The sequence below is a fragment of the Gigantopelta aegis genome, chromosome 10 (assembly GCF_016097555.1).
Source record: "Gigantopelta aegis isolate Gae_Host chromosome 10, Gae_host_genome, whole genome shotgun sequence".
Classification (NCBI taxonomy): Eukaryota; Metazoa; Mollusca; class Gastropoda; order Neomphalida; family Peltospiridae; genus Gigantopelta; species Gigantopelta aegis.
This window is the reverse complement of record NC_054708.1, coordinates 67,151,220-67,164,759: the sequence shown is the minus strand read 5'-3', so window position 1 is coordinate 67,164,759 and position 13,540 is coordinate 67,151,220. Positions and strand designations below refer to the sequence as shown.

At 33.8% G+C, this 13,540-nt stretch overlaps 2 protein-coding genes across 2 annotated transcripts in view; one reads left to right on the top strand and one right to left on the bottom strand.

Annotated features, from left to right (window-relative positions):
• The window catches only part of LOC121384579 (protein FAM166B-like), a 28,452-nt gene extending 22,587 nt beyond the window's left edge, over nt 1–5,865 (top strand). Inside the window, exons 5-7 of the mRNA XM_041515035.1 lie at nt 204–384; nt 1,148–1,257; nt 2,374–5,865. Of these exons, the coding sequence (XP_041370969.1) occupies nt 204–384; nt 1,148–1,257; nt 2,374–2,489 (407 nt within the window). The 3' untranslated portion in view covers nt 2,490–5,865. The remainder of the gene's footprint in view (nt 1–203; nt 385–1,147; nt 1,258–2,373) is intronic.
• A 1,332-nt stretch (nt 5,866–7,197) lies between these two features.
• LOC121384578 (myogenesis-regulating glycosidase-like) lies at nt 7,198–13,453 on the bottom strand. The gene is made up of 2 exons (XM_041515034.1): nt 11,619–13,453; nt 7,198–10,757 (listed from the first exon to the last, which is right to left on the bottom strand). The coding sequence occupies exons 1-2, from the start codon at nt 13,399–13,401 to the stop codon at nt 10,489–10,491; spliced, it is 2,052 nt and encodes a 683-aa protein (XP_041370968.1). The 5' UTR covers nt 13,402–13,453; the 3' UTR covers nt 7,198–10,488.
• Nucleotides 13,454–13,540: the final 87 nt, after the last annotated feature.

Here is a 13,540-nt window from a genome sequence, read left to right as displayed (position 1 = left end):
ATTTTTAGAGAAGAATTACAAATTTTAGTACTACCAGGGAAGAAACCCTTTCCTGTTCTGTGATCTTTGATGAAAAGCTCACAAAAACACCTTCTTTTCAAATTTTCAAAACCCTGTAAATTTTTCATAAATTTTACCAGTCTAATTTTTATCTCTGTATGCAGTCACTCTTACATGTATTTGTGTGGTATTGTTTTTTTTAGAGGACAAACGGTCTCTTCTGGAACCACCCATGCCTGGATACTTGGGCTTTGTACCAAGAGTGAAGACCACTGAAATTGGGCTGGGTTGTAGGTATCACGAGAGTGCCAGGAAGGGTTTCGCAACATTTGCACGAGAAACAGACAGACATTCCCAGCTTCAGCGGTCTGTCACTGACGATAGGTGGGTGACAGCTATTTTCATGTTTCTAATAGGACTTAAACTAAAGACTATACATTTTATTGTGTGGAACAGAAAGTAGCCATCTTCATCTAAATTTGCATTTACCAGGTAGCAGGTGTAGGTGGCTATATCTAATGAATGCAGAGAGGTGTATAATTATTGTGGGCATGAATAGTAGGTGGTGGTATAAGCAGCTGCTGAAAATCATTGCCTGCCACCTACTAATTAAAAACACCAAAAAAAATGTAGGTAGCATACATGGACTTGGCAGATGGCAGTTTCACAAGGTGCTGGCTGAAAACAAAAAGGCAGAATTGGTTCCTAATGAAATGTTTTAGCCAAATTAACTCATTAGATCTAAAGCTATCATGGTATAAATAAGTTAAGATCACAGATGTCACTACCTTTATCAGGGAACATTTTACAATATGTTGCTATATTCACAATGCAAGTTTAGAGATTGTTACAGAATTATTCTAAAATGTTAAATAGTAATTACTAATTCAGTTTTCAAAATTTTGAAAACAGTATTTTTCCCATATACTCAATGCTTTTTAATAGTTTGTGAAACATCAGTAAATTATTTGGGTGGCTGCTACCAAAAGGATGGGCAAATTTCTTTTGTGTAATTTGACCATCAAGTGATTAATATTGTTTGTTACTGAAAAGGCCTAAAAATTACACTGAATTTAAACCTGAAACATAATTCAAATCCATTTTTTAGCACTAATTAAAAAAAAAGTGTTTCTTTCTTTCTTTGTAGATTTACTTCGAAAACGGACATTCAGCGGGCAAAAAGTGCCCCCATGTCCTTTAGCCGAAGAATATATGTTAATGATGGCATGATACCAAAGTACACTGGATATGTTCCAAGTAGGTTTTGCAAATACACTTTATTTACTATGGAACAATTATTTCTTTAAATTGCTCCAGATGTTATGTTTTATAAAAGGAAGAAGGAAGAAGGAAGACAGCAATGTTTTATTTAATGACATAACTCAACACACATTTTAATTATGGCTATATGGTGTCGGACTTATGGGAAACCTGCTGCCACCATACCATGGGCTACTCTTTCTTAGCAATAAGGAATCTCTATATGCAGCATCCCACAGACAGCATAGTACATACCACAGCCTTTGTTACACCTGTTGTGCAACACTGGTTTGTGCTATCCTGCCTGTGGGAAGCGCAAATAAAAGATCCCTTGTTGCCTGTCGTAAAAGAGTAGCCTATGTGGCGACAGCGGGTTTCCTCTAAAAACAGTGTCAAAATGACCATATGTTTGACGTCCAATAGCCGATGATAAGATAAAAAATCAATGTGCTCTAGTGGCGTCGTTAAATAAAACAAACTTTACTTTTTTAACTGTGCATCAGGAGAACACTTTACCACTGGGCTAAAACCCATCTCCTGTTCTATAAAAGATTGACTATATAGAAATCCAAGTGAGAGTTAAGTCAATAGTTAAACACCCACCTGATGTACAGTTAATAGTGGAATCTTCTTCTGACCGATGCCTCGTACATGTATATTAAAATCTGTTAGCTGGTCTGTCGGAACATATGGAGAAAGTCCTATGCAACCAATTGGAAACAATGGTCTGTATAGTGCAGGCAGATCATAATCATTTAATGTAGGTGACTTTAAACAAACATCCTTTACTAGTGTGGTATGTTATATACTACACCTATAAAATTGAATGCACTTTGTTGAAGCATTTCAGGCTTGTCACAAAACAAAAATCCACTTTCACAATGATGCACCCCAGCACACACTTCCTTTCATCTAGTTTTTAAGATCAACCTGAAAGAATATTATTTGCTGTAATCTAGTCGACTCTTTTTAAAAAAAAAGTCCTTTCTTTCAACAGGATAGTAAAATTGAATTATACTTGTTGAGTTAAAGAAAACAAACTTGGTTTTAATGATGACCCTATTGTTAGAAATGTTAGTTACTAATGATTTGTTACTTTTGTGTTTGTTTCAGGAAGACGTTATGCATTTGGCAACACATACGGAGACACAACACGGCAGCTTGATGTCTGTGCACATGATAAAGATTGTTACGGTGCTTTCACACATCTGGGCCAGTCTGTAGCCTAACCATACAACTAGTAGCAGACTTATTATTTTATTACAAACTAAATAACATCTGAAACATTGCTTTCTTTCACAAACATTGCACAGCGATTAACTGAAATTATTATTTAGAAAGCAACTTGTTTTTAATGAAGATTGACATTAGTAATCTTATTTGTGATGATTAATATCCGAAATTGATAAGATTCCTTTCTACAGATTTATATGGATGTGTCACTTGTTTGGAACAATTCTTTATAGTACATGGTGTCACTTATTTTGGATAATATTACAAAAGTGTTGCACCACTTTTTGTAGAATTTTTATACTGTTACTATACAACACAAGAACCTCTACATGAAATATTACCGCAGTGTGACACTGTATTTGATGTCATTTATACATACACATATATATGTACAAATTAACAACTGAAATTATATGGAGTCGGAATTTTTACTTCCTCCATGCCACACTTAATGTTACGTTCAGCATTAACCAGTTTACCTTTATCTAATATCTTGTGAGTGGCTGTTTTACTTTACGGTATATTTCAGTCCTGTCATTTTTGTAATTATCTCGCATCAGCAAGTTTGTTTACCATCTGAAATTTGTTTTGTTTCTGTTTGCACTCATCTGTACATGTAGTACTGCACTGATTTTAAATTGTACATTATGTGTACAAAATACAACTGCCTTTTACCATTTTATACATGAAATATAAAAATCTTTTGAACTGTTAATTTTCTAACATTATATGGTTACCATGGAACCAAAAATGATAACTATAATATAAAACAAAACAAAAACAGAAAAAAGAAGAGTTGATGCCAAAAAGCTATCCTTTTTTTGTCTTTAATATTCTAAATTATTTAAGCTTTGAAATTTCATATATTGCTTTGGCTTACTAAATCAAGAAGAATTGTTTTAAATGTATGTGTCGTTTGTCTTGTCATCTCAAGTGAGAATGTACCCTGCTGATATCGCTGTTTAAAAGATAAAATTAGAAAATATTAGACATTAAAATGTTACAAGACATTTAGTTGAGGTTGGATGGGGTGGCAAATATGACGCCATGGGTCTTCCACTGATAATTAGTTATTGAGGGTGACAATTTATAATGAGGCTTCCAGCCAGATTTAAGGGTCAGTGGTTATTAGTTTCATATAATAGCATGCCAAATACATGTAAAACTGGCACATTTTAATTTTCATGTATCTTTTGCTTCTGTAAAGCACAAGCATGACTTGCACATTCCGAACTGTATGTTAATTCCATTTGTATAACCTGTATTTGTACAAATGGCACATTTTAATATCAAAGACTGTAAAGTCCACTTGTATAAAGAACACACACAGCACATCCTGTATTTAAAATTGGCACTTTCAAGTTGTAAATTCCAGTTATAAGTAGCACATAAAAAGCATGCCATATATATGCACAGCTGACACACTGCAACCTACATGTAAATACATGTTCATTAATAATGTATAGAAAATAATCTGTATACAGTGGATTGTGGTCAAAGTGGCATCTGTGTAATCTGGATTTCTGTTTAAAGGAGCACAAACTCTGAGTCTTATTCACTGACAATTTAACAGCTTGGTTGAAGTCTTGTCTAATCTAGAATTCTACGTGGACTAGTGCATTTCATCAGTACCACTTGAATCTGGCATATACGTCACTTAGACAGAGTCCACTGTGTATATATTTATAGAATTAGCACATTCAAAGCACCTAAATACCAGTTAACAATAAATGAACACACACAATATAATTCAAATGGAAACATTTCAACCCATATGTTTAATTACTTGTACATTTCTAACATTAGTAACACACATGAAGCATGCTTGTCATGTAAATTTGGCACATCTGCTGTGGTATGTAAATTTCACTATTATAAACAGCACCCAAAACAGATATTTAATTCCATACAATTCTTGGTTTTAAAGCTCACTTCAGTATGTATATATTGAATAATAAAAGACCAAACAGATAAGTGGAAGTAATTCCAGACTATAAAGACAAGCATTGTAGTTTAAAGAACAAATATACATCAAAAGTGAGTGTTTCGTTTTCACAAGAAATGTACTGAAATAAGCTGTGATAATTGGTGGGAGACTTTCGAGAGAACAAGAAGGAATCTCTTTTGTGTGCGATTTTGAGTGTACTGTATATATTAAGTTTGTAACAGTATTGGTTGCATTATCAACTTGTCTGACAGGCAATTTATAACTTGTTATTATGGATCAGTATTACTAATATTTATATTATTTCATCCTTATTTATTTTAATAGTGTACATATTGTTAGCTATTGTTAGCATATAAAGTATAATGCATGAATATACATTTGTGTGTCTGTTGGTTTGTGTTTGATCACTCATATCAAACATAATGCTTGTTTTGTGACAGCAATTCTGTGATACTTTATGTAATAGATATATGAATTTTTAAGGATAGGCCCATCTTTTTAATGTCATGCTTTTGACCTGTTATATTATTTTAAAGCAGATTTCTCTTGATGTATAATGTGTAATGTTATACATTTGTACAAATTTTAAAATGTTTATTATTGCTTTAAATATGTGGAACCGTAGTTTTAGTAATTCTTAACATAGGAGTAATAACAGTTCGGACTATCTGTTTGATAGTTCCATGGATGATTGAAAAAATGTCAGTTTTCTGGAATGTTGGGTTGTGGTGGGGACTGGTGGCCAAATGGTTACCCGAAAACAGTCCATTTAGAGCAATATTCCTTCTTATTCAAATACAGTACATGTATATTTAAAAAAAAAAAAAAATGACAGCATGTTTGCTTAGTCTTCTTTGTAGGAGTATTTGCTGAATGTTGCACATATATGAAAAATGTTAATTAGAACTGTATTACAATTCAGCAGACTACCATCAGAATCTAGGACCAAAGTCTCATGGTTTACCAGGAAAAACGGCTACATGTTAAACATGCTTATATTTTTTAATATGTTTGACTATTGGTCTTTAATTTCAAATAAATTCATACCTACTGATCCAGTGTTAAAACTACACATTACCCGAACAGTAATTCAATATATATATTTTTAGATGACCTCAAATAGGACGTTCTGTTTTCATATTTAGCATGATGCTATTTTTCCTGGATGTGTTTAACAGTGTGTGTGGTTGGGCTAATTATATTATTGGTTTTGTGGAGTCATAACTGTGACCCCTTTCAACAAATGTTATTTTTAAGTTCACATATTAATAATTTACTGAAATTGTTTAGTTTTTTTCAGAATAAGACATTGGTGCCTATCTCAAAGTTGTCTTTGGCCCCCTCCCTTGCCTAACCACACACATGAAACCATATGTAATCATCACATTTATAAAAACAATTGTTTAATAAAATGTATTAATATGGTGAACAGTTCTGTTGTTTGTTTTTAGCATGGTACAAACTAGTAAAGTTTTGGGAAAATACTGAAACAGAAGCATTGTAGACTTTTTGTTTTAACTAATCCCATTCCTTGCACTCCAGCTCTATAGTTACGCTGCAAATGGAGAGGTCAAAGTACTGTGCACATATATCTGTTAGTTGTTTTATGACTGTGACCCATAAGTCTGCAGCGTTCTTAGTCCAGTTTATTAAAACATTAAAATTGTTAGCTTTTACAATTCTTCCAGCGATTTTGATTGGACAAGTTAGCTCAGCACAGTTTCTGTAAATATTTATTTGAGGTGAAAGTAAGAATTCCATATTTTAGCTGTACCCAAAACCTGTTCTGCCAGTGTTCTCAAGATCCTATGTTTCCCAGATTTTTTGTTCAAGAAAATGTTTAATTGTTACAATTTTGAGAATAGTGGTTTTTCCACAGGAACTTGTATACCTTGCAGTAATACCAATCAACATGTCAAAATTAATTCATTATAGGTTATTCAAACTGGCTTTCTGTTATTAAAAATGTATTTTATAATGGAATGTAAGTGGTATAACAACATGAAGTATCACAGTGGTATTTTACACTATGGTGTTTTATGCATCTGAACATAATTGCAGTGCATGTTTGCCTCAAATAAATTGTTCTCCCCAAAAGTAGATTTTTTCTTTTTTTTACAATGGAAAGATTTATTTAATGGATGAACGGAAAACAGCAGAATGTTCATGTTACACAAGTATTGGCAGTTGACAGTAACTGTTGTCAATGATGTGACATTTAAAACGTTCAAGATTACAACGGTATGCAGTCAATATTTTGTGTGCCCACCATGGGAGTCAGAACTGCCCGACATCTTCCCATAGAAGCAATAAGGTTACAAATTACACCTTGTGGAATGGTGGCCCACTCTGCCTGTAATGTCGGTGCCAACTGTGGAATCCAACTCATCCAAATAATATTCTATGGGGTTCAAATCTGGAGATCAAGCAGGCCAGGGCAGGACCTTAATAATATGTAGGTATGCTGTTTTTAATCTAGCTATATGTGGTCTTGCATTGTTGTGCTGGAATACAATGTTGGTGTTACTCATAATTGGAACGATATGTGACTGCAAAAGTTTATCTCTGCAACATTACGTTACCTTGGATGTGAACCAGGTTGATACATCTAGTGTGTAAAATTGCTACCCACATTATCACACTACCACCACTGAATCTATCCACTTCCTGTATGCAGTTTGCACTTTACCACTAGGCTACGTCCCACCCATAAAATATTAGTAATAAAATAAATTGATAAAACAAACACCACAAAAGATTAAAAAAAAGAATATATTTTATATTATATTCAGACTACAGTCATTCAAACAAGTTTCTTCAACATTCAAAAAACCTCTTATAACAAATAAAACTGGTTACATTACAGACAATTTCATATATATAAACAGTTTTGACAATGCATTTACAGTATCCCCAAGTAGTATTAAATTTTAAAAAACAAATTGTCATGGTCGAAATGGCACAATGATGCCAATTTTGAGCCTGCGTACAGGAATGTTTTTTAAAAGTGACTGATGCAACAAATAAACATGACTGAAACATTCTTTTTCTGTATGTAGACATTTTAAATGAACACATGTTAAATACTGGCAAATAATGCACATATTTTTCCGTCATTGAGGAACTTTACAGATGCTCCCGAACTATGGCAATTTATATCTCAACGATGGCAAATATAGAAATACAAAAATGACCAACAATAACAAGTTTAAATGTGACAACACAAGCAAAATTTACTTCAAAGATTAATATTATTCAAGATATTTAAACTTGTGCCAGTTATTAACAGTGTGTGTGTGTGTGTGTGTGTGTGTATGACAATCTATATTCGTTCCTATCTACCTATATCCTGCCCACCCACTCACTTATCCATTTATATCCATATATCTGCACTTTATTCCATTTCTGGGGTAGTTTTTGTTTTTGTTTTTCAGTTTCTTCAATCCCAGGTGTTGTTTATTTAAAACTGACTAGTACTACTGAATGCTCATTTGTCCATCATTTCCGCTAGCTGAGCAAGTATATTACTTCACTTTATCTCTACAGTTTCATTAATTTTACACTAGGAACACTTAAATAACACAGACATTTCTAAAAAGAATAAACAATAATAATAAAAAAAGTTGTTTAAATACATGTAATAATAACTTTAAAAACAAACATTCTGTGTGTACTGCTAAAGCAATACATGTCCCCTAAATCAACCAAGTAGTGCATACCGGTAATAAAGCTATATATAAAATTTCAAGCTCAATATTTTGAGGCATTGCAAAAAAAAAATTCTATCTCCTATGTTCAAGGGCCAAAGTTAATTTGTACTGGTCAGTATATAATAAAGCTATATACAATTTCAAAATTTTATATGCCAGTTGTGGGACACTGGTTCAAACATGAAAAAATACCCAAATAGGTCAGCTGTACTCTCAAAATATTTGTTTAAAAGCTGACTTAATACAAATATGCATGTTTATAATGATTAAATATATGTGTGTATATATATGTGTGTGTGCGTGTGTGTGTATATGTATGTGTATATATATGTGTGTGTGTGTGTGTGTGTGTGTGTATATGTATGTGTGTGTATATATATGTGTGTGTATATATCTATGTACAGCAAGGGCATGGCTGTATCACTTTTTTTCTTTTTCTTCTTTTCTCTTCATACCAACAGAGAACAAACTTTGCTACTTTTTACCTATTTACTGACCTTTAGAAAAAAAAAAAGTGAAAAACATTATCAACAGCCTTTGATTCCCCAACAAAATATAAAAAAAGAGGTAACAACTCACTCCAAATTGCTCTAGATTACACCCCTGAGCATCTACATTTAAAAAAAATTCCCATGGAGCATACCTGCTAAAATATTCACATCCTTTGCATGCTCAGCTCATTTGTTTCTGGCAACCTCGAGCTGTACCACTATTTTTTACACTGTGCCACAGACATGCACCAAGTAACATGATAAAAAAAAACCCCAAACTATTTACATTATCATACAAAGAAATATGCATGTACATAGCGATAAAATACATTATATTATGTACATAAACAATGTAACATTATTTACATTGTATTACCATATATTTGCAGGCAAATTATCTTTATGATAATAAAACAAGAGTACATGATACGCCCGTCAGGAGTTAGATGAAAAGACATAGATATTAATGAATACCAGTATGTTACCAATATGATTCTAATTATATGAAATATTTGCAATGGGATGGATGAACAGTTTGTTTTGGACCAACTACTGATGATACTGTATCCATTGCAGAAGGTACCGTCTGATTAATGAAGTTATTGTTCTTTATTAGAAAGGGAAATTTTGTTTAGCATTGGTACTCTGGTGACACATTTATATTGTGAGGTTTGATGGTCCTGTATGCATCTGTATGCAAGATATGGTCTGGACAAGGATTTACTGTTATGTGCAGTAGATCGTGAAAAGTTGGTCACAGTGATCTAGCAATAAAACGTGACACACCTCCATCCCAAGTTGTTCCTACATGTGAGGTTTGATGGTCCTGTATGCAAGATATGGTCCAGACAATGATTTACCGTTATCTGCAGTAGACCCGTGAAAAGTAGGTCACAGTGACTTAGTAATAGTACGCGACACACCGCCATCCCAAGTTGTTCCTACATGTGAGGTTTGACGGTCCTGTGTGCATATGTATGCAAGATATGGTCTGGACAAGGATTTACTGTTATGTGCAGTAGACCGTAAAAAGTAGGTCACAGTGACCTAGTAATCATACGCAACACACTGCCATCTCAAGTTGTTCCTACATGTGAAGTTTGATGGTCCTATATATGCATCTGTATCTAAGATATGGTCCGGACAAGAAAAAGTTAACAGACGGACGTACGTACGTACGTACGGACAGACTGAACAATGCCATACCATAATACGACCCATCATAGACGGGCGTATAAAAAGGAAACTATTTACATTGCATTACCATATCCTTGCAGACAAATTATTTAGTTGTTCAGATGATAAAATGCATAACATATGATCCATTTAAAAAAATATTTTGATCATTTATAAATTTGGCCCGTGCCAGAGTACTCGTGGTGACCCTAATGGAAATACATATCTCAGTGTGTGAAAATACACACAGTAAATCATGTGTAGAATTGTGTTAATGGTAAACAGGCCTTAGTCATCTCAATCACAAACTTTAAAACTTTCCACTTTTCATTTTACACTACCCGACTGCTCTACTCATGACATACCGGTACATGAAAGACTGTATTGCTCAAAATGCTATTCAGACACATAATTCTGGTTAAACTGATTTATGTTTAATCATAACAATTGTAGTGTGTCATCAAAATAAAGAAACTAAAGGTGTGTTACCAAATGCCATGTAACACAATCCACCATTCTATGAATTAAAAAAAAAACACACAAAAAAACCCTAAGTAGTTTCCAATGGGTTCCACTGATAATAAAGTTCACAAAAGACTAAAAGTATTTCCCTTGAACTTTAAATTGCCTTAAAAATATTTAACATCATAACAAACAAACAAACAAATTATCACAATGGAGATTTGATCAGTTGGAATGTGGGAATTTCATACAATGCCACCATATAATTTGTCAACCATTGGCCACCATCATAAAGCTTCTGCCGAAGAACGTCCTTCCATCGACCTCCTGGTGGCAGGTAAATGTCCCGCTGTCGAGACCTGTTTTCTAAAACAGGAGCCACTAAAATCTCATCACCAAGAAGAAACTCATTGTCGATGGTCAGCGCATCTTTGTCATCCGGAGCCATCCACCATAATGGCCGGATGATTGGGGCACCTTGAGAAAGAGGAAAACATAACTTAATTATAGTTCTATTTAATGAAAAACCAGTTGTCATATCATGAAGTATAGTACTATTAATTAACAACTAAAGATACGAAGGAAAAGCAGTCGATAGGAAAAACATGTTAAATTTTACAAATACATATATACACACACACACACATACATACCTGTATACAATTATATTAATTTATATTATATACCCATAGTATACACACACAGACAAGAAAGACTGAATCCCAATGGGAATAAAAATGGACCAAACATGCCTGTACACATAACTGATTAATAACAAATTTTACTGGTCATTATTACTGTAAATTAAATTATTGCAATATTTTATGAACACGTTGTTTAAAGTACAAATGTAATCTTTACATTTCAAAACCAAAACTAAGATATTATTATGGATATTATGTAACTTTGATAAAACCTCTTTAATATGGAAAAATAATTTTAAAATATTAATCTATTTATGGAGCAGGGGCATGCTCCATTAAGCTTGTGACATGTATGTTTTAATAGCATTCTGGGATAATAGTATTATAGCTAGCTTTTCTATCATTTCATTCGAGTTGGGCAACAGTGCATATGGTAGCATTATCTCCCCTTCCCAGCTCTGGCATTTCCATAATCCCCATGCATGTACATGGTATATATAGATACTTAACCTGTTTCATTGAAGCATCTGTAAATACACATCTATAGATGTAACACCCCAGTATATATCATATAAATTTTGTTTTAAATTTTAACTCGGAGTGCTCACCAAAAGGAACAGATTTTAAAAATGTTTTGTTAAATTTCACTAAAGTAGTAAATTCAATTGCAATAAAATTTCCAGTCAAAGCAAACCTGTAACTGAAGATTCTTTGGCTGCAGCTTTAATGATCGGAGCAAACTTATTGCTGTGCAGTTGTATTAGATTATGAGCAAACATTAGAACATCATCCTTGTATTGCCACGGTAATATTGAAAATTCCATCACAGGTAAGTATGTTGCAAGTTGCATCCATCGGATGAACAGCTCAGAATCAGGCAACTGAACTGTTGAATTTTGCATCTTTTTGGAACGAGTATTCATGTATCCACCAATTGGACCAGGTTTGACAAATGGATATCCCAGGATTCCTAGCGTCAGTATCGTCGGAATAATTGACTTTAATCCATTATCATATCCCCAGTGCATATGCTTATCACCAAGCTCAACAAAAACGGCATACTTTTGTGACTGGTGTCCGGCACGTACAACCACACTGTCACCAAAGGAACTAGCCATTTCCACATATTTTGTAGTGTAGTCACATGGGCTGTGCAAAAATTCTTTTGTGTTCATACTGTAGTCTAAAAAGCTTGCTTCCCCAAAGCTGAATTTAAATGTATCAAATCTGTACTCTTTCTTGATTTTATTAAGGTTTTCAAGAAACCATTTCACCGCATTGTTGTTTGTTACATCAAGAAGGGCGGATTGATTCCCAGACAAAAGAACCATTGCAGGTTCTTTGCTATCACTATTCAAAACCCAGTAACCTTGTTTCAGACCTTCTGCATATGTAATCGAATTTTTGTCAGGATTAACAAATGGAGACACCCAGGTGCTAATTTGAAATTTATTTTCTTTCATCTCTCCCAGCATTTGATGTGCATTTCGAAATTTCTTGTCATTAAAATTGAAATCTCCCATTGATTTGTAATATCCATCATCAATTTCCAACTGACCAACAGGAAAGTTATTCTTTATAATTCCATCAACCATGTCCAAAACAGTGCGTTGTGATACTTGTTCATGAAATCTAGCCCCAGTTGACCACAATGGTTGTTCAATCATTTTCAAATCAGGTGGTGATATGGGCTTTGAAAAACATCTTTTGTAAAGATAATTATGAATTTGTTTCACATTCTTAGCTTTACAAATAGAGTATCTAAGTACAGGTGGGGAATTTTCAGGATTTTCAAACACGTTGCCCTGATAGTCAGCTTTAAAACAGAGCAACTTTGAAATGGTTTCATTCACACTAACATGTAATGGCACCAAGTTATCGACCACTATACCAACTCCTTTGGAGCTAATCCAAAACCGTTCCAGAACAGATCCGAATACCTCATGGCCTATCTCTTCAGCTCTAGATATTGGAGAGGAAATAAAGGGTTGCATTGGAATTTTAAGATTATTTAAAGGCCATTGGTGGTTGAAGTGTGTTGCACCTCCATACCACAATGCGGTGTTCAGAGATACACAATTCTTAGGCACAAAGCCGTTATTTTTAGGGGTCCAAACTACATTGTAACATCGCACATCATCGTGGATGGCCTCTTTTATTTCTAATTTTCCTCTCCCCATCCACTGAAAACATAACTTTTTGTCATCACTGGTGGAAGAACACGTGGCATCTGGAAGAAACTGTACTGCATCTGGAATTCTGACTGATAAGTATAAGTCACCTGAGTCATCTTTAAATTTAAACAGTCCTGTTGCATAATCAAAATAAAAGTCTCCAAGCTGAAATCGGGACTTAAAAATAGCAAATATAGGTTTCTTTGTATAAAAAGAACGCAGAACAAGAATCACCAATGATATGCCAAGTATAATAATACTTGTTTTTACTATTCTTAATATTTTACGTTTAGGAATAGCCATTGAAACGTTCTGAAAACTTTATAAGAAACTTAGCAAAAAACTAAAATATCACTTCTAGAACCGGAAACCAAGGGAGACACCACAAACGTCAATATTCGGTAACGTTCGTAATCGATCGGGTATTCCCGAATGACATTTG